This window comes from Conger conger, chromosome 2 (genome assembly GCF_963514075.1).
Source record: "Conger conger chromosome 2, fConCon1.1, whole genome shotgun sequence".
NCBI classification, from domain to species: domain Eukaryota; kingdom Metazoa; phylum Chordata; class Actinopteri; order Anguilliformes; family Congridae; genus Conger; species Conger conger.
This window is the reverse complement of record NC_083761.1, coordinates 82,532,742-82,554,919: the sequence shown is the minus strand read 5'-3', so window position 1 is coordinate 82,554,919 and position 22,178 is coordinate 82,532,742. Positions and strand designations below refer to the sequence as shown.

The window sequence follows — 22,178 nt, the reverse complement described above, 5'->3', positions numbered from 1 at the left end:
CATAACTTGTACATTCTAATGCTGGTCATTGAAAAGAGCAGAGTTCTAGAACGCTGACTTGGAATGTTAAAAAGACACTCCAGAAAACCTGAACCTCTTCAAAGGGTTAAAATGGGTAATGGTTGTTTTTATGCATTGTTGCCGTGGGCCCCTCTCAGCATGTAGCAAACTTTATGAGGGGAATGCTAAATTTACATGAATGACAGTGAGCGTGTTATAGACGGGCTGAGCAAATGCCAGGACAGTTCATTCAGCACATGTAGGAGGCACTGCTGCAGTGTAAATTTACACTGGCTGGGTAACTGTAACTTTACAGTTTGGTAACTGTAACTTTACACTGCCTGGTAACGAGCTTTATGCACCCCTGGTTACTGTAACCTTACATTGTCTGGGTTACTGTAAATTTGCACTGTTCTGTTGTGTAACTAACGTTCCACTGGCTGGGTTACTGTAACCTTGCATTGTCTGGGTTACTGTAAATTTGCACTGTTCTGTTGTGTAACTAACGTTCCACTGGCCGGGTTACTGTAACCTTGCATTCTCTGGGCTACTGTAACTTTACACTGGTTGGGTTGCTGAAGCATTGAGCTGTCTGGGTTATTGTGAATTTACTCTGTTTGGGTTACTAAAACCCGGTTACTGTAATTCTATGCTGGCTGGATTACTGTTACTTGGAGCTGTCCTGGAAACTAACTTTATGCTGTCCTGGTTACTGTAACTTTGCATTTTTCGTTATTGTAACTTTATGCTGCCTTGCTTACTGAATTGACGCTGTCTGGAAACTATTGCTTTACACTGTTTGGGTTACTGTGACTTTACGTTGTCTTGGTTACTGTGACTTTACGCTGGTTGGGTTACTGTACCTGCGTTGTCTGGGTTACTGTGACTTTACGCTGGTTGGGTTACTGTACCTGTGTTGTCTGGGTTACTGTGACTTTACGCTGGTTCGGTTACTGTACCTGTGTTGTCTGGGTTCCTGTAACGTTACACTGTCATTACCCAAAAAAACCCTTCTCAGCATTTTCACCCTCCCCCACCTGTCTGCCAGGTGGGCACGCCCTCTCCGCAGGCCCCGCCCACAGCCTGAGCCCGTTGGTGTCGCCCTCGGAGAGCGAGTTCTGCGGGCCCCTGGCGTCCCCCGGGGCCCCCCTGGACGGGCTGGGGTCCCTGCGGGGGGAGGACCCGGCCCTCACGTCCCCCCCGCAGAAGGACAGGTCCAGCCTGGCGGAGTTTGTGCCCATGCTCACACAGGGCTGGGCTGAGATCTTCATCCGCCGGCCCTCCGGTGAGCGGGGGGGGGGAGGAGGGGGAGGGACACTCATTTTACATTTTTACATTATTGGCATTTTGGCAGACGCTCTTATCCTGAGCGACGTACAGTTGATTAGACTAAGCAGGAGACAATCCTTCCCCTGGAGCAATACAGGGTTAAGGGCCTTGCTCAAGGGCCCGACGGCTGTGCGGATCTTATTGTGGCTACACCGGGGATCGAACCACCAACCTGTCATGTACCTTAACCACTACGCTACAGGTCCCAGTCACATACCTTAACCACTACGCTACAGGTCACCCTTATTGTAGTGTATACTACGCACTTGTGTATACTGGTTTTATGTTTGCCAAGACGATTTTATTGCTCATTTTATTTGTCTCATGAAATTAATCTACATGGTCCAAGTTCTTATCTCTGTGGTCATTACTCACACTCCGTAATGTACTGCACTCTCGGGGTCTTTCAGCGCACTTGTCCCTGGTTATGGGGATGCATGTCAAATGCCTGTAATGTAGCGTAATGATCCAGATGGACCTAGAAATGACCCAACCCCTGATTGGCTACCCGCTTGTGCTACCGAGTGTCATGTGACCCCCGCAGCTGCGGCCTTCCCACACAAAGCCAGCATGACCAGACGTGTGTGTGTGGACACTACGGCCTTCCCACACAAAGCCAGCATGACCAGACGTGCGTGTGTGGACACTACAGCCTTCCCACACAAAGCCAGCATGACCAGACGTGCGTGTGTGGACACTACAGCCTTCCCACACAAAGCCAGCATGACCAGACGTGCGTGTGTGGACACTACAGCCTTCCCACACAAAGCCAGCATGACCAGACGTGCGTGTGTGGACATTACAGCCTTCCCACACAAAGCCAGCATGACCAGACGTGCGTGTGGACACTACAGCCTTCCCACACAAAGCTAGCATGACCAGACGTGTGTGTGTGGACACTACAGCCTTCCCACACAAAGCTAGCATGACCAGACGTGTGTGTGTGGACACTACGGCCTTCCCACACAAAGCCAGCATGACCAGACGTGCGTGTGTGGACACTACAGCCTTCCCACACAAAGCCAGCATGACCAGACGTGCGTGTGTGGACACTACAGCCTTCCCACACAAAGCCAGCATGACCAGACGTGCGTGTGTGGACATTACAGCCTTCCCACACAAAGCCAGCATGACCAGACGTGTGTGTGTGGACACTCCGGCCTTCCCACACAAAGCTAGCATGACCAGACGTGCGTGTGTGGACACTACAGCCTTCCCACAAAGCTAGCATGACCAGACGTGCGTGTGTGGACACTACAGCCTTCCCACACAAAGCTAGCATGACCAAACGTGCGTGTGTGGACACTCCGGCCTTCCCACACAAAGCTAGCATGACCAGACGTGCGTGTGTGGACACTACAGCCTTCCCACACAAAGCCAGCATGACCAGACGTGCGTGTGTGGACACTACAGCCTTCCCACACAAAGCTAGCATGACCAGACCTGCGTGTGTGGACACTACAGCCTTCCCACACAAAGCCAGCATGACCGGACGTGCGTGTGTGGACACTACAGCCTTCCCACACAAAGCCAGCATGACCAGACGTGCGTGTGTGGAGTGTTGAGGTCGCATCTTGAACGAAAACCGAGGCCTGTGTTCCGTCAAACATTTGTCCTTAACTGTTGACCTGCAAGAAAACACGTTTTGCACATTTTCCCCTCGCAATCTCAGTTTGGGTGTTTTGGTTTGTGTTAGTGATTGATTAGAACTCGCCAAACCTCAGGACAAAGATCTCGCTTGTCTTTGTTTGTCAAAGTTACAGTTCTTTCCAGCCTGCGAATCAAGTGTGGACCCGTCCAAACTGTAATTGATTACACTCTCAGAAGAGGGGGTTCCAGAAGGCTCCGCTGTGTCCGTAGATGAACCCTGTGCGGCCTGTGGCTTCTTCGTCAGGCAAAACGGTTCAATCTGGGAGCTTTCACACACTTTGCACACCTACTATAGAAGAACTTAAGAGGGGTTCCCCTACGAACACGAAAGACTCAAAGAATCCTCTCAGAACCCCTGGGGATGGCCTGTGGTGTAGTGGTTAAGGACTGGGACCCGCAAGGTCGGTGGTTCGATCCCCGGTGCGGCCACAATAAGATCCGCCCTTAACCCTGCATTGCTCCATGGGAGGATTGTCTCCTGCTTAGTCTAAATCAACTGAAAGTTGCTTTGGATAAAAGTGTCAGCCAAATTACATGTAATGACATCTTTTCTAAGCGTGTAGACCCTGCGGAGTTAATCTTGTGGTTCTTCTGACTTTCAATCTTCTTCATCTTTCAATTCTGAAAACAAGATAAAACAAATCATTGTGCTCATTTATATGGTAATTTAATGGCCCAAGCTGGTGCTGAATACTGCACGTTATTGTTGTCGTTACTATTTTCCGCCATTTTAACCGGAACATTCTGCGTTCTGATTCATTATTGATGTGACCGGAAGTGCATTCACTTGAAATTTCATCAGCTGCTTTCAACATCATCATCATCACCTGTCGTTGGTCTGTGTTAACACTCCGCAAAACACGGAGCGTTTTTCTGAGATGTCTGCGTAATATTAATGCTTCACTTGTTTAAAAAATATATCATTATGGGCTCCGCGGTGTTGTATCGGCAGTTGTATTCCCCCGTGACGACATTGTTCGTCTGCGAACGCGAAACACAGCCGGTCTCGCTGCGTGAAGCTCGTTTATGCACGTATGGCGCCTGCAATTCATCAAACCGATGTTCCAGCACATTTCGTCTCAACAAAGAAAGACTCTGGACTCGTTATGTCTATTTGAGGGAGTTTCACACGCGCGCTTTGCGATTTGTAATTTAATGTCGGAGTGTTATTCGCGAGGCCTCGCGGGCGGCGTGGGGAAGACAGACTGAAGGCGCCGCTACGAGTACAGACAGCCGAACTCTATGGACTTGGCTGTTGGGCGATTGCGCGCGGGTGTGTTATCGGGCGTACGTGGGGCATGCATATTGATGCTGTGAGGCCTCGAGGGTTGCGTAATCGCAGTACGGCGTGCTAGCCACGTTCGTGGATGTAATTTCTGATGCGTTTTCATTATGCCGCGGAACGTAACGGGACTCGCGGGAGCTCCGGTTTTACGGTTTCATTAAACAACGACGCAAGTAATCGCGAGCGTCCCGCGTGCTTTCCGTCGAGCTCGCCCACGAAACAGAAACCGGAGTGTATTAATCCAGCTCCTCTCACGAGCTCAGAGGCCGGCCAGACTCATTAAGTTTGAGTGAAACCAGCGTTCTCTGATGAAACAGGCCCCATGTCCGTGCGGAGGTGTGCGCCGAAAGCCTCCGCTGGCCGGGTGTGTGTGGTCGAGGCGATGATGGAGAGGAGGCCGCAGAGCGCCCTGAGAGTGCTTTTTTGAGTGCGCGCTGTGAAAGAAAACGCATGGTAATAGGCGGATGTAGCAATGAAAATCGCTTGGGGCAGTTGCCAAATAAGGGTGCAACGATTTATATGTTTTTCTGTGTGCTGGGGGGGAAAAATCCGACCTCTGCAAAATTATTCATAAAAAATAATTTTATAAAGTGAGATCAGCATATGAGCGGAAATATTTTTAAGTTGCTGTGAAACATGAATGCAGTCAAATGGGAAGATGAGGCTTTTTGAGCTGAAATACAGGCTTCACTACGGGGCAACTTCATACATGTATAGCTCGAAAGCTGGCCCCTTGGTCTTTGACCGGGATCCCCACAACTCCTGGTGGTTTTTGTTCCAACCAGCTTCCGTAATTGTAGTTTTCTGACCGCTTCATAAAACTGCACTGGTTCACTCCTGTACTCGGGCACAGTGAAATCAAAAACACACTTGCATTCTGCGGTGGTAGTCTTGTAGTGCTTATACGAATATCAAAAGTTGGCAGTAAACCCTGTCATGGATCAACCCTTGTTGCTCACCCCCCGTTCAGCAGCGCTACTCAACTCCACGTCCAGCGGGCCGCAGTGTCTGTGGTTCCATCCCCAGTGTAGCCACAATAAGATCCGCACAGCCGTTAAGCCCTTGAACAAGGCCCTTAACCCTGCATTGCTCCAGGGGAGGATCGTCTCCTGCTCAGTCTAATCAACTGTACATCGCTCTGGATAAGAGCGTCTGCCAAATGCCATGTAATGTAATGTAATGTAATGTAATGTAACTCGCTGGCTCCCCCTGCCTTTGGCTGCAGGTAACACCAGCTGGCTCATGTGCCTGGAGAACCCGCCCAGCCCCTTCTCCTCCGAGCTGGACAGCCTGCCCCTGCAGGAGCTCTCCAGCGTCCTGATGGCCATGGAGCGGGCCAAGGAGCCACGCTCCCCCCTGGCCCCGGCCGGGCCCCGGGGCCACAAGCCCTCCCTCATCCAGCGCTCCAACACAGGTAAGACCTCCGTGTCCGTCTCCCGCCCACCTGTGTGTGTGTGTGCGTGTGTGTGTGTGCGCTGCCTACCTGCTGTCACACACTCTCAGAAATACAGTCACAGTGGAGGTACATTTCTGTTCTTCATGGATCAAATTTCCCCAAATGTACCCTGTATTAATGTTCTCTTTGGGTACAAAGGGTACAAGCAACAAACATTTGTACCTTTTTTAGTAGCCACTTTTACCTTTTTTTTGGACCACTTGTTTTTGCTTTATTTCTGAGAGTGCAAGGCTTGTCTGTCTGCAGACATTGGCTAGCATCCTCCGAGCCCAGCCCCTGAACTGCCCCATGGTTGGGGTTTAACCTACTGCAGGACTGGCCGACCCTGTTCCTGGAGATCTACCGTCCTGTGGGTTTCCACTCCAACCCTAACAAAGCACATCTCATTCAACAGCTAGAGCAGGGCTGCCCAACCCTGTTCCTGGAGATCTACCATCCTGTGGGTTTCCACTCCAACCCTAACAAAGCACATCTCATTCAACAGCTAGAGCAGGGCTGCCCAACCCTATTCCTGGAGACCTGAGTTGGCACACACCTGATTCTACTAATAAGCAGCATCAATGAGATCTCTAGTTGTTGAATTGAGGTGTGGCTTAGTTGAGCCGGAAACCTACAGGATGGTAAATCTCCAGGAACAGATTTTTGGCAGCCCTTGACCTACACTCAAGTGAAGCGTGTCATTTTTATGTAAAATTAATGTGTTTTTTTTTGCTGCTTTGTGCACGTTCGGTGATTAAACCACTGAAGCACTGCCTTGTGCCCTTTAAGTCACTCATCTGGACTGTGAATCACCAGAAAAGAGGGGGGGGGGGGAAACGATTAATGGCTGTCAGACTTATTTACCTCCGGACTGTACAGAGTGCGGACGGGATGCGTTCTTCTCCTTGACTCCCTGTCCTTGACGTGTCTGTTTTATGGGCGGCGTTATTTGTGAGGGAGAGATTTTTCACCGCGAGGTGTCTTAAGCGGCAGTGTTTAACTGCGGCGGTGAAATTTGCCGGCTGTTAGCCGGTTCTGGGACGTGTTTCGATGAAGCCGCGTTGCCGTCGGGGACTGGTGGTGCTGTCCCAGTGCGCTCGGTCCTTACAGAGAGGTGAGCGGGGCGGATGAGGTCATCTCCTCTCGTCAGGCTTCTCCAGCTCAAACTCCAGTCCTGGAGGGCCACGGTGTCTGCTGATTTAACTCCAGTCCTGGAGGGCCACGGTGTCTGCTGATTTAACTCCAGTCCTGGAGGGCCACAGTGTCTGCAGGTTGAACTCCAGTCCTGGAGGGCCACAGTGACTGCAGATTTAACTCCAGTCCTGGAGGGGCCGCAGTGCCTGCAGGTTTAACTCCAGTCCTGGAGAGCCGCAGCGTCTGCAGGTTTAACTCCAGTCCTGGAGGGCCGCAGTGTCTGCGGGTTTAACTCCAGTCCTGGAGGGCTGCAGCGTCTGCAGATTTAACTCCAGTCCTGGTGGGCCGCAGTGTCTGCAGGTTTAACTTGATCCTCAAGGCCTTCATTGGCAGCCGATTGAAAGGAAACCACGAAAACCTGCAGACACTGCGGCCCCCTGGGAATTCAGTTTGACACCCCTGTTCCAGAGCGACGTGGAGTGAACTCCCAGATTACTTCTGAGGCGATGCGAGAGGCTCACTATAGGGGGCGCCAGAGAGCAGCCATTTTATGCTATAGCCTGCTGTGCTGAGCCTCCTCACCATCAAGCCTGTTGTGTCTCATAGTGTGTGTGTGTGTGTGTGTGTGTGTGTCCACGCATACGTGTGTCATACGTGTACGTGTACATCGCCCCTCTCATTGGCCCTGCTCTCCGTGTGTGTGCGTCACCCATGGTCTCACTCCTCCATGTTTTCGTTGTTATGACTATGATTATGATTATTATTTTTCGAGAGATGTGATGTGTTCATCAGGCCTGGTTTCCTTTCGCAGTGGGGTCTCTCTCCTCTCTCGCCCTGTGCGAGCCTCCTGGCAGGTTGTACAGGAGTATTTCCTGGGCAGGTACACCTGTGTATATCCGTCGCATACGTTCACCTTCTGTGTTCTATTAACCCCGTGCGTCTCCGCTGTGCTGGCCGGGAGAGAGAGAGAGGGCAGCCGGCAGCCGAAGACGCCCTACAAACCCAATAAAACAAACAAACTCAATCGAGAAAATGCATCAAACGATGAACCATCCAGACCGGAGATTGTTCATGATTCAGGATGATTCAGATTTATTTAACCCTCCTTCGCCTCTGCATGTTAACAAACCATCCAAGTCCAGACCTGAGCCAAGCAAAAAAAAAAACAATCTGCCTTCTTATCAACTGTATGCATGTGTGATATTTTTTCCATCATTTCCATGGAAATTCAATATCTGGGACACTGACATGTACTGTACACTCAAGATTATAAAAACATAACAAAAGGTGAGGTTGAAATGGAATATAATTCCCTTATCCCTGACAGCCCCCCCCTATCAGGCACTTGGTACGGTCTGGTCTTTGACACTAATACAGTAGTAGCAGAAGAAGAAAATGACACGTGCTTTTGGAGGTGTGGAACAGCGAAATGCCAATGATAGTTTCGCAACCACTAGTATGAGCTGTGTGTGTGCGTAGCATGCAGCGTGTGTGTGTGTGTGTGTGTGTGTGTGTGTGTGTGCTGATTTGATCTTCTGTTTTTCTCTTTGATTCTTGGTGTTAATGGCTGACATCAACATTGAGTGTGTGTGTGTGTGAGCGCATGGGTACATGCTTGCCTGTATATGTATGTGGTTCTATGTGTGTGTGTGTGTGTGTGTGTGTGTGTGTGTGTGTGTGGGGGGGTCCTAGTTTGTGTGTGTATGTGTGTGGGTCCTAGTTAGTGTGTGTGTGTGTGTGTGTGTGTGTGTGTAAATCCTAGTTTGTGTGTGTATGTGTGCGGGTCCTAGTTAGTATGTGTGTAAATCCTAGTTAGTGTGTGCGTGCGTGCGGGTCCTGGTTTGTGTGAGGGCTGTGTGCTCTCTCAGTGTGCTGCTCTCTGGTGTGTGTGTGTGTGTGTGCTCCCTCAGTGCCCTGCTCTCTGGTGTGTGTGTGTGTGCTCCCTCAGTGTGTGTGTGTGTGTGCTCCCTCAGTGTGCTGCTCTCTGTCGCCCCCTGCAGACTCAGTGGTGGTGTTGGAGGAGGGCGCGCGCGGCAGGGGGGCGGAGTCTCCCTCTGAGTCGCCCGAGACGGAGGAGTTTGAAGCCATGCCCTCCGAGCCCATCTTCATCAGCTCCGACTCCGCCAGCAAGACCCCGCTCACCCCCTACACCCCCCACACCCCCTACAGCCGCGTGAGTCTGGGGTACACCCCCTGCACCCCCCACACCCCCTACACCCCCTACACCCCCCACACCCCCACACATCCCTTTCCAGGGATTCCTTTGTAATTTTATGTGATATTTTATTTTATTCCATTTTCTTTCCTTTTATTTCTCTGCGTTGTGCATGTTCTTGTATTGCTTATAATATGTGATCACAAAGGTCCCATCTTATCTCTGACATAAAGGCCACCTCTCTCTCTTTCTCTGTCTACTCAAATTGAAATTGGCACTGGCATGGTCACACGTAGTAGTAGGTGTATAGTAGCAAGTTACATCAGCAGCATTTGAGATTTACACCGATCTACCACTTGTGATTTTAAGGACTCTCTTTTTCTCCACCTCTGGTCCTTTGCTGAAATTGAAATGGTCGCACTTAGCCATGGCGTGTAGTAGCAGTTTGTACCAACAGCTGCTGGGATTCAGTCAGGTCTGCCACTTGCGATTTTAAGGACACTATCTCTCTCTCCCTCTCCCTCTCCCTCTCCCTCTCTCTCCCTCTCTCTGATTGGTCAGCAGTGCTCCTCCAGCTCCAGTCAGGAGGAGGAGAGGTCCACCCTGGAGGAGGTGAGCGAGGGGGCCATCCCCATCGACCCGGCCCCGCCCGCCCTCCCCACGCCGGGCTCCCAGGACGCCGAGCTGTCCTTCCAGCCCAGCCCCACGCTCAACAAGTCCAGCTCGTCCCCGGAGCTCCAGACCCTGCAGGAGGGCTTCGCCGAGGCCCCGGGGCCCGCTCAGGGGCCGGGGGCCGGCGACGGCAAGCCGCACGCGGAGGAGCGCGAGGAGCGCGAGGAGCGCGAGGGAGCGGCGCTGAACGGGCAGGTGGAGGGTGGAGTGGGAGGAGGACCAGGGGGACTGAGAGCCACGGCGGTGGCGGCCGCGGCCGCCTCGGCCTCCAGGATGAAGCTGGAGTTCCCCGCCCCGCAGCCCGGGCCCCTCTCGCCCAGCGGGCACCGCCCGCGCGGACACACCATCTCCGTCTCCGCCCCCTCCCGCCGCGAGCGGAAGATGGAGCGCGACCCCTACCAGGGCCGCAGCGTCACCTCCAACTCGGAGAAGGCCTCCGGCCTCAGCCCCAGGTGTGAAACAGCCCCTGAATCAGACCGAGATACAATATACACTCTGGCCTGAAACAGCCCCTGAATCAGATCGAAATACAATATACACTCAGCTGTGAAACAGCCCCTGATTCAGACCAAAATACAATATACACTCAGGTCTGAAACAGCCCCTGAATCAGACCAAAATACGATATACACTCTGGTCTTAAACAGCCCCTGAATCAGACCAAAATACAATATACACTCTGGTCTTAAACAGCCCCTGAATCAGACCGAGATACAATATACACTCAGGTCTTAAACAGCCCCTGGATCAGACCAAAATATATAAATGTGTTTTACTGAGTAAAGACACCAGCATATACATATGCCTAGCATACTCTAACTTCATTTCCGTTTTCACAGACAACAAAAAAAAACTAGCCGGTGTTCCTGTCTCCATGTACATAACAAGCTTGTTTTGGTTCTGGTTCTGTGAGTCTAGTACCCTTCCCATTGTTTTTCACCCTGATTGGGTTTGCCACCCCTCCCAGATGGGGAGGTACCTATGCCTCAGACACGGCTTCCATGTAAATTGGGAGCCATTTTCTTCAAGTCCAATTTTTCGGCAACGCGGGGCACTCCGCCCGGGGCCAACAGAGCCCCGCCCTACCCTAGCGGGAGCTGACGGGTCATCTTCACACACCCCTGTCAGAAACCAGCGGGGGGAAACCGTCGCGAAAATCCCCGTTACAGCAGCCAGCTGCTCCTCCGAGATAGAGAGGAATCAATTCACCGTGGCGGTTCACCATAATTTCTCCCTCCCCCGATCCTCCCTTTTCCTGGTGGAGTTTTGCACTCATTCTCATTCTCGTACGGCTGTATGTACGCAGGAGGAGCGGGGGGGCAGGGGGGAGGGGTAGGATCGGTGAACTTCACCGCGCTCTCAAAGGGCTTCCTCAAGGTCGCGGCGTTCCGCGTGCCGCCGCTACGAGGCGCGTAGCCCGCCGCTAATTAAATCCGTCTGGTCTGGAAGCGCGCCCGATCATTAATTCAACGACGGGCCGGAACGCGGGCCGGAAATGTGTCGTTCGTGTTTGTTTATGTCCGTCCGCGCATTGACATTCATCCAGAGCGGTCCGGTGACTCCGGCGCCCAGAAGTTAATAACCCGGCAACGCGGAGACGCGTCGTCCTCCTGCATTAAGCAGGTTCCTCGGGCCTTGTGGTCGTGCGCTCGGCGGGGAGTCTTAGAGCCTCTTTCCCCCCGGAAAAACAGGCGATTACCGGGTCGGCGTGTGTCGGGAACGTTTCAGCCTTTCGGCGTCGACGTGATGAGGACTCGTGTGCCCAGTCTGAGTGAGCGTGTGGCGCAGCATGTGCTGTTTTAGTCGCCGTGGATACTGACCCCAAACTTTGGCATTTGCTTCGCCAATAAGGAATGAGGAATAGCAGGGAATAGTGTCTGTGGGCTGTGTGACTGTATCCACTAAGGAGGGGGGCATTGGCCACGTGGTGCCAATAACGTGGCGTAACGTGCGGTCTAGTTTTGTCTCCAAGCATCGCTGCCAAACAACCTGTGAGAACTACAATTCCCATGACTCTGTGCGGCAAGCCTCTGGATTTGAACTAACTGTCCCGGTAAACTTACCCGGCTGTGTTTGTACAAATGATCCATCCGTCTCTGGAAGAGTTGTCCAGGTTAAACGCTCAAGCCGCTTCACTTCTGAGATTTGAACCCGCAAGCCCTCAGGCTGGCAGTCCGGTTGCCGGAGCGAACACGGGAACAGGTTGTTTGGGTGGAAACCCTGGCCTGGCGTCTTCAGCGAGCGTTTCCGCTGTTGGGTGTTGGGTTCTGGGTGAAAGCGGCGTAGCGCTTGCGCACCGTGTTAACGCCTCTCCCTCTCTCTCCTCAGCTTCGTCTTCCTCCAGCTGTACCACTCTCCGTTCTTCGGCAACGAGGCCAACAAACCACTGCTGCTGCCCAAGTCCCAGGTAACGCAGCGAGAACCTGCTGATGCAGCTCCAACTCCTGATTAATAGTAATAATAAACTTTATTTATATGGCGCCTTTCACACATAAGATGTAGCTCAAAGTGCTTTACATTAAGCCAATTACAAAGAATTAGAGACAACACAAAAATAATAAACACTGGAAATATATCCTCATAACAAACAAACAAGACTGGGGCCTTTCCCCTGTGCCTTCTGCAAGTGATTTTGGGAATATATCCTGTAATTCCACACAACATCCAACCAAAAAAAGACATTTATTTGACTTTAAAGACCACCAAAAGTTCTAAAGACAATAAAATAAAAGATGTCAAAGCGTCAGACCACCAAACTTTCTAAGACCAAGTCGCACTTTAAAACAAATAATCTAGCTAATTTAGCTTAGACAACAACAACAACACCTGTTTATTATCGCCTGCCTGCATCCTAGTCGCACAGAAAACCTCTCAACCAAATGTTGCCTTGGCTTTTCACCTGAATGCCACGACTGACTTTTCACCACAGAAATGTCCACTTGGGAGGCTTAGCCAAGCTTACAGTGGCAGGCTGCTTTGTCTTGGGTTCCATTCCAGGCCTCTTTCTTCATTGCAAGACTCACAAAATGGCGGCTTTTCAATAAGCTGTTCACCCCCCGTGTGGGAGGAGCCTCACCGTTGTTCTTCTTCCTCCTGACAGTTGATTGACAGGGCCGTGAAGGTCCTGGATCAGATGCCTCCTTACGACACTCACAAGATAGGCGTGGTGTTCGTGGGCGCGGGACAGGTAAGGCACCTGTGGCTCGTATTCAAAGAGTGCCTCCGGAAGCAGATCTGGGATCAGTTTTGACTTTAGCGATTAGTAGATGGGGTCCGGATATGGGACAGGGACACCCTGATCCTAGATCAGCCCTATAAACTCTGAAATCCTTCATGAATAGGGTCTGTGATCTCCAGAAAGCTGTAGTTGGCCGTGGGCATTTTAGGTTCTTCAGGCTTGTTTTACAGCTTAACTGGCGAACTTAGTGATTGATATGATACCATATTTAACTGTTGCACTTACTATTGTGCTATTTATTCTTCCTTTCTAGGACACTAGTTTCTGGTCTGTGTTTTTCAGCATTGTTTAATACGATGGCTCTTCATTTCTGGTCCCGGAGAGCCGCAGGGTGTGCTGGCTTTCGTCGTTACTGAGCACTTAATTGATCAGTGAAAGCAGTTGAATACACAGTTGACTGACCGACATGAGGCTTTGTTTACATTGCATATTGTGCTGGTGTTGATCGAGCCCTGCAGTACTCTGGATGAGAGTATGTAAGAGACATTTTCTGAGTCTGGCCCTTCTCCTCTGGTGTCTCTCATTAGCAAGGCGTTTCTGTCTGCAGAACTGCTGCTCATTGGATTTTTCTTTTGTTTTCTGCACCACTCTTTGCAAACTCTAGAGACGAGTGTGCGTGAAAATCCCAGGAGATCAGCAGTGTCTGAGACACTCAAACCACCCTGTCTGCCACCAACGATCATTCCACGGTCAAAGTCACTTAGATCACATTTGTGCCCCATTCTGTTGGTTGACGTGAACACTAACTGAAGCTCCTGACCCGTATCTACATGAGTGTATGCATTTCACTGCTGCCACACAATTGGCTGATTTAGATAATCGCGTGAATAAGTCGGTGTAATAAAATAAAAGTAAAGATGTTCCTAATAAAGAGCTCGGTGAGTGTGTGTGAGGCGCAGAGTAAGCGTGCCGCCGTTGCTGTTGTGCGCAGGTGAACAATGAAGTGTCGATCCTGTCCAACGAGTACGGCTCGAACCGCTACGCCCAGTTCCTGACGGGCCTGGGGAAGCTGATCCACCTGAAGGACTGCGACCCCGACCAGATCTTCCTGGGGGGGCTGGACCAGTACGGGGACGACGGAGAGTTCACCTACTGCTGGCACGATGACATCATGCAGGGTGAGGGGGGGGGGGGGAGTTCACCTACTGCTGGCACGATGACATCATGCAGGGTGAGGGGGGGGGGGGGGGAGTTCACCTACTGCTGGCACGATGACATCATGCAGGGTGAGGGGGGGGGGGGGAGTTCACCTACTGCTGGCACGATGACATCATGCAGGGTGAGGGGGGGGGGGGGGCGGGGGTGACATGTACATGGAGACAATGACGCACAAACTCCAGGAAAAGGTAGAGCTAGCTTACAGGGTCGATGGAGTAGTCCTGGGCAGGGCCTAGTGGCTAAGGTGCTTCACGGTGACCCGGAAGGTTGGTGGTTCAAGCCCCGATAAGAATCCGTGCAGCCGTTGGGGCCCTTGTCCCCACATTGCTCCAGGGGGGGGATTGGCCCCTGCTTAGTCTCGTCAACTGTACGTCGGTTTGGATAAAAGCGTCCACTAAATAACTGTAATGTAATGTAGGGGACAAGGTTGATGGCGACAAGGCAGTGAAGTGCTAGGTAAAGGATGAGGGGGAACTAGCTACAGGACGGTGATATTCGAGCAAAAGGGCAATGGAGATCTCGGTACAGGACCAGGAAATGTGAACCTTAGGACCCAGCTGTAGCTACAGGGCAGAGAGTGGGCTATGGGAGAGAGGGAGAGGGAGAGAGAGAGGGGTTATCTCCCCAGTTTTGGGGGTCTGAGCCCTGGGCTTCAGGGTAAGTTGAGTTTGGCCGAGACTGTTCTCACTGCCCTTCACTGTTTGACTATCTTTGAAAAAGTCTTTTTTTTTTTTAAAAAGAACAAAAACAAAAGAAGCCAATTTGCTTTCTCCCCCCCCGCCCTCTCGCCGCTGATTTACCGTCGAGCTTGACAACGTGCGCTGCCTGAAACTCTCTTATCCTCTTATCTCGCACCCAGCCACCCAACCCCCCCCACCCCCCCCGGAAGTCTTTAATGTAGCGTGTAGTGTGGAGGCTTCTCTGCTGAAATCTGCTGAAACGCTGACGCTGACTCTGACTCTCTCTCCGCAGCCATTTTCCACATCGCCACGCTCATGCCCAACCGCGAGTCGGACAAGGGCTGCTGCAACAAGAAGAGGCACATCGGCAACGACTTTGTCATCGTGGTCTACAACGACTCCGGGGAGGACTACAAACTGGGCACCATCAAGGTCAGCCGCGGAAGGGTCTCGCTCACGCACACGCAGATACACACACGGACACACACACGCACGCACACACACACACTCACGCACACATACACACACTCACACACACACACACACGCACACAGACACGCACTCACACACAGATACACACACTCACACACACACACACACGCACACAGACACACACACACACTCACACACACACACAGACACACACACACTCACACACGCACACAGACACACACACACACGCAGACTCACACACACACACGCACACACGCACGCACACTCACACACGCAGATACACACACACACACACACACACACACTCTCACGCACACAGACACACATACATGCAGACAGACGCACAAACGCACGCACACAGACACACAGACACACTCACACACACAGACACGCATACATGCAGACACGCACGCACGCACACACACACACACGCACACACACACACACACACACACAAACACAGACATACACACATGAACACATACACATGCATACAGACATGCAAACACAAAGACACACATACACACATTCCTACAAACAATTGGAATAATATACCCTCCCCAAATACTCCCAACAGTCCTAGTCCCACACACACACACGCACACACATACACACATACACATAAATGTACCAACCTGCATATCTAGAATTAAACCGTATTTTGAAATTGAGTGTGTTTAGTCTCTCCCTCGTGCACATGCACGTACACACACAGACACACGTATACACACTCTCACATACACACGCACACACGCACACACGCACACACACACACACACACACACTCCCTGTGCTGATGTACTGCACGTATTATGTGCAGGATTCCCACGGTCCCTGAAATTCCCTGAGAGTATCTTCTTCCCATGAAGCCAGGGAATTTCTTGGAAAGCAGTCAGGCATTCCACTGTCCCTGAGAGAAAACTGCCACTGCCTGTTTTTTTGTTTTTACGGCGCCTTTTACATTTAGTGCCCTGGAGTGTGTCCGGTCCAACTGCTGAACCAAGCCGTTAATAATCTGAACTGTGAAAGTGTTGTCAGTGTGATGGCATATGACAAAGGGACAAGCTTAAGGCCCTACACACAAACCCCTCTCTAAAGGCCCGGACACACCAAACCGACGGTCGGCCGCGGAGCGCCGACAAAGATCCCCTCGCGTCCATATGCGTCGTTAATGTTGGCTGTGCCGAACACACCGCAACGACGGTCCGCCGGTTGCTGGTTTAGTTCACGCGCTCATACATGGCAGTTGGTGGCAGTTCGAACTGTCAAAAGTGTGACTGTAGCCAGGTCAATATTTTTGCTGGGTACTCGGTATGTCCAGCCTTATAAGTCCAAAGTCCCTGGTTACTTTTTCATAGTTTCAATGGATTTTGACAGTAGACATGTCAGACTTCAATCATGTTAACGCTCTCGAGCGTGCGTCAAAGTTTAGGTAGCAAATAACAGTGCTGTATCCTTCTGACGTCATTTACATAGCTACAGAACTGTCCGATCACGCCGAATCACTGATAGAAACAAGATGAATTAATGAAGATTCAGAAAATGTATAACTTTTAAAGATTTAAATCAATCCTATGGTGGGACTTTTGCCATTTATGGACGGTACGACAGAAAATTCCGGTGCCGTCGAACTTAATCGAATGCTATATCGTTCGAATGACCAAGTGCCGTTAAAAAGCAAATTGTATGGCTTTGTGCTATTCGCGTATGCTAGCTACATCATGCTAACATCGTACAGGGACCAGTAAAGGCTTAGAACACACTAGCACTTAGTTATTGTAAGTTTGATCACCTCTACTGTAAAGTAAAAAAGTGGACAAATTACGTTTTCTGTGAGAAATCTATTGGCGAGCTCACGTGCACACACAGCGGTCTACATTCTAAAGCTCCACTTTGCCCTCCCTACTAGAAGCAGCCATTGTCTCGCTCACAACAAACAGTTTGCAGCAATTTCCCTGTTCTCTCGCTATTTAGTAATACTAATCGAAAATTGTGTCTGGTAGTGATAGTAACTTTGGAATGGCTTGCTTTCGTCGCTTCCGTTTATCTTCTCGTGCACTGATTCGCTAGCTGGACAGCCAATCAGAGAGCTCTCTCTCATCGACGCCTCCGGGGGCTCCGACGCCGATTCAACTCTCACTTACTGGAGACTGCTGGTCACTTCCTGTAGTGTTCACAGGTGTATGTCTGTTCACACGCGGTCGTTTTCAAGGGGTGTGTCTATAAAATGATTCCCCCTCCCACTGATCCATCTTCAGTAAGCCCAGCTCCACTGGTCCAGTCTCTAACATTACAAATGATGATGTATGAAAGGCCAACATCACGACTGCACATTACAGTACAGAGGGAGTTGTGTGGTTTGAGTAAGAGGCCCTGTGTGTGTGTGTGTGTGTGTGTGTGTGTGTGTGTGTGTGTGTGTGTGTCTGTCTGTCTGTCTGTCTGTCGTTTCACTTGTGCGTGTGTGTGGATATGGGGTTTGAGCTTCTGTGTGTCTTTTGTCTGTGTGTCTGTGTGTCTGTGTGTATCTGTGTCTGTCTGTGCTGCAGTGTTGCTCATTGTTTCTCCTCTCTCTGCAGGGTCAGTTTAATTTTGTGGAGGTGGTGATCAAACCTCTGGATTACCAGAGCAACCTGGTCACTCTGCAGTGTCGCAAAGGTAAGACCGTCCTGCCCCAGGCACGCACGCACGCACGCACGCACGCACGCACGCACGCACGCACGCACGCATGCGCACACGCACACGCACACACACACATATGCCATATATACCTATACGCTGGGGTGCAGAGCCAAAAAAACAGAAATTGCACCACTGTCCAAATACTTATGTACTCCCCTGTGCACAGGCCAGTTGCTGTGGCCCTAAGATTCAAGGTTCTGATCCAGAAGGTTCTTTTTCTGTCTCAGATCTGGAGGGGCTCGTGGACACCAGCGTGGACAAGATCGTTTCAGACCGGAACCTTCCGTTGCTGGTGCGCCAAATGGCGCTGCACGCCAACGTGAGTGTGTGTGTGTGTGTCTGTGTGTGTCTGTGTGTGTGTGTGTGTGTGTGTCTGTGTGTCTGTGTGTGTGTGTGTGTCTGTGTGTGTCTGTGTCTGTGTGTGTGTGTGTGTGTGTGTCTGTGTGTGTGTGTGTGTGTGTGTGTGCGTGTGTGTGTGTGTGTGTGTGTGTCTGTGTGTCTGTCTGTGTGTGTGTCTGTCTGTGTGTGTGTCTGTGTGTGTGTGTGTGTGTGTCTGTCTGTCTGTGTGTGTGTCTGTGTGTGTGTCTGTGTGTGTGTCTGTCTGTGTGTCTGTGTGTGTGTCTGTGTGTCTGTCTGTCTGTGTGTGAGAGTGTGTGTGGGAGTGTGAGAAGTGGAACTCTCATTTACTGAGTTTTCCCAAAACCACCTTCAGCATCCTATGGTACTCTGATCATTCCTCTTCTCCTTCTCTCCTTCTCTCCCTCTCTCTCTCTTCCCCTCCCTCTCCCTCTCCCTCCCTCTCTCTCTCAGATGGCGTCTCTCGTGCATCAGAGCAGGTCCAATCCCTCCGACGCCTACGCCTCCAAATGGCTGGCAAGGCTGCGGCACATCAAGAGAATCAGAACCCGGGTAAGAGCACCACGCCTTTCCTCTTCTCCCCACTTCTCTCCTCTCTGTACTCAATCCCTCCTCTCTCTCCCTCCCCCTCTCTCTCCCTCCCTCACTCTCTCGCCCTCTCTCACTCCCACCTTCTCTCCCCCCTCTCTCTCTCCCCTCTCTAACTCCCCCCCTCTCTCTAACTCTCCCTCTCTCTAACTCTCCCTCTCTCTCTCCCTCCCTCCCTAACTCCCTCTCTCCCTAACTCCCTCTCTCTCTAACTCTCCCCCTCTCTCTAACTCTCTCCCCCTCTCTCTCTCTCCCTCCCTCCCTAACTCCCTCTCTCTCTAACTCCCTCTCGCTAACTCTCTCTCCCTCTCTCTCCCTCTCTCTCTCCCTCTCCCCACGCCTCCAGGCTCAGGAGGAGGTGCAGTCGCGCCCCACCCCGGGGATCTCCCTGACCCAGTCGCACGGGCCGCTGCAGAGTAAGTCCTCCTACCAGCAGGGCGGCGCCAGCTCCAACCCGGACTCCGGCCAGAGGAAGAGGCTCGTCTCCACTGTGGACGACTTTACTGACTTTGTCTGACCGCCTCCCTCCCCATTCGCCGAGGGGGCCTTCTGTCAGTGACCTGCTCGGCCTATCACGGGGGCCGGGGCCAAGGGGGTGGGGGGGTGGGAGTTATCAAACGTCTTTCTTCTTTTTTTTTTTTGCCTTTTTTAAATGCTCACTTTTATCACCCTTTTCTTGACAGTGTTCCACATTGGCAAATTTTCTCTCCGCTCTCTGCTCGCGTTTCTCATCCGCACACGCACACGCACAAACACACACACACACACACACCCGTCACTGGTGTGTCCCCCTCGCCCGTGCTGCATGTCAGTGCTGCTCTCACTGTGATGCAGTGTGTGCTACACTGCTACTTCAAGCACTTAACTCCGGGCTATTCTCTGTGGCCCCCATTTCTCCCAGCTGGTTGGCCCCCGCTCGTTAGCGTGAAGAGCGCAGTTCTGTACTGTGCGCGGTGGAAGAGGGCCGGGCTGTACCCGCCCCTCCCTCTTCTGAGCGAACTCCGGCGTCGCATGCAAGTTTTTAATCGATTCCCCGAACTAGCGCCAGCGACAGAGATGAACATCATCTGTCATTTCACAAGGAATCACACACACACACACACACGCATAACATTGCCACGGCATTGCGGCTACATTGTGAGAATGTTTCGTATTGGCTGGGTTCTTAAGATAGTCTCCCGGCTGAGAATGACTGAAATGAAATGAACTGTAAGACCAGGCAGGGAGGGGTGAAAATAAACACTAAACGAGAGACACGCGTGTCTGCGTGTGTGCAGGCCTGTGTATGAAATAAAACATCCGAATGAATAAAACCAGCTCTGTGTCGAGTTTCACTTCAGTTGCGTGGCTCATATGATAGGCTATAGCCTTCTAATGTGGGTTGCCGATAGTTTGACTGTGCTGTGCGCGCTTTGGACTTCCACATTGCAGATTGTTCTGGAAAGGAGAGCCTGCTAAATGAGTTTGCGGTGGCGGGCGTTGCGTTCACAAAAAGACTCGATGCGGACACTGTACGTACAGTAGCTGTCAAACTCTTTATTTGACTTTGTCAAGTGCAAAGCAGGTGAAGTGCTAGACGTAAAGTACAATACAAAAAATAAAAAGGACAAACCGGAACAAGACAAAAAAACAAGTTGAATGCATATTACAGTTTCCATTAAAGAATTTCCACTTTCCAAAAAGAAAAAAGAGAAACTATTCTTCATCATGCTTGTTGGCTTTGGCACAATATTGTGTTGGCTGTCTGCATAAGCCTTCATCTTATTCTCCACCTCGTTGCTTTTAAAACTCCCTGATTTCTTTTTTTGAAGACTTATAAATCGACACGAAGAAACGGCATTTTCCCCGTTCTTGCCGTCAACTCGCTAAGCTGATTGTACCATCCGATCCTAGGATTCTTCAGAGACCCGTTAATTTCCATAATACTGTTTTAAAAAAAACTATCTCTTTGAAGTTCCACTACAAAAAATCTCACTCCCAACTTTACGTCACCAAACTGCACATTCAAAACATCCCAAAACCTTTATCTGTGGTTGCTTGTCGCTGCAACACAAACTTAACCGTGTACCATACGATGTGAGCAGAAACAAGGCGATGTATGATGCTGGCCAAATATGGACATTGGTTTGAGTGACATCGCGGGTTTGAATGTCGCGCATGCGCGCTCCTACTGATTTACCGTTAACGCATTTCATCAGACGAGGAAGCGAGTTTGAAAACACTGGCGTCTGGTCAGTCCATGTAGTACAACTAAAACAACTTTCAGTCAGTGCTGTGACCTCATAGCCAATGCAAGGAAAGAAATATTTACAACTGGGTCCACCAATATGTACATATATACATTGACTATAGAAAATACAAATTAACTTAAGATGTAATAGTAAAGGAAATAAGACGTAAAAAAAAAATGACGACAGCTTTAGCGATACCGATACGGATTAGGACTGATTTTGGCACATGGAGGTGGTTTGGTTACAGTTTGGATAGGTAGGTCCGAGCAGAGTTTGGAACACCTCTCCGTGTATAACGCCGGCCCAGTACCCTCCACTACATTCATGGGACCGGTACATCCCAGGGAAATAAAGAGCACGTTTTCGTTTCCACGCCGATGTCACGTAAATGTCCTTTGTTGGCCAGAAATAAAAAAAGAAAATACGGTTAAAAAGGGGATGGGTTTGGATCCCTGAGACAAGGCGAGAGTACCCATAATGCCTGTGGGAAACGTTCTGCAAAGCACAGAGAAACGCATACACAAAACAAAGACGATAATGGCACCAATATCCTGAAGCACTTCATGTATAATACTCAATGAGGATAATTCTTTTAGCTGTTTAAAAATAAAAAATAAAAAATCAACACACAAAACATTTCGAGTTAAATATGGCATCATATAACAGCTTTACATACAAATAAAGTGCTAGGTACAAAAGACAACTTTTAACGTAAGACCACTCTGGCTGTAAAATGATAACGCAAGCTTGGCAGGCAACTCTACTTGGAAAATGTAAGCGCATGGCCACACCGACGACGGTAACCACACTAAGCTTATTATTATTCTTTATATATTACTAAAAGTGCTTTAAATTAGATTCAGAACCATCTTTGAAGCAAATGAAAGAAAGAAAAAAAAAAAAAATGTACCCTTGGTCAGCTTGTGTGTTTCATCTTCCTCTGTGGTACTGTGGCATTGAGTGAGAGCCATGCCCAGAGAACTGTGGAGAGGACTAGCTGCTGAGAGCTGGTCTCTCCCTAGCCCCCGAGGTCACTAATGCCAGCCTTCCTGTTCTTACAGACTAGCCTTACTTGTACCTCCACATGCCTTATTAGCCTGAAAATACCTCTGTCTCTCTCGCTCTCACTCCTTT

General features: G+C 50.5%; 1 protein-coding gene across 1 annotated transcript in view; it reads left to right on the top strand.

The window, feature by feature from the left end:
* The window catches only part of tsc2 (TSC complex subunit 2), a 48,387-nt gene extending 28,261 nt beyond the window's left edge, over nt 1-20,126 (top strand). The window contains 13 exon segments of the mRNA XM_061230568.1: nt 1,049-1,285; nt 5,490-5,678; nt 7,645-7,713; nt 8,834-9,006; nt 9,553-10,112; nt 11,989-12,067; nt 12,761-12,847; nt 13,830-14,016; nt 15,029-15,168; nt 17,766-17,844; nt 18,096-18,187; nt 18,679-18,777; nt 19,160-20,126. Of these exon segments, the coding sequence (XP_061086552.1) occupies nt 1,049-1,285; nt 5,490-5,678; nt 7,645-7,713; nt 8,834-9,006; nt 9,553-10,112; nt 11,989-12,067; nt 12,761-12,847; nt 13,830-14,016; nt 15,029-15,168; nt 17,766-17,844; nt 18,096-18,187; nt 18,679-18,777; nt 19,160-19,330 (2,162 nt within the window). The 3' untranslated portion in view covers nt 19,331-20,126.
* The last annotated feature ends 2,052 nt before the right edge of the window (nt 20,127-22,178 follow it).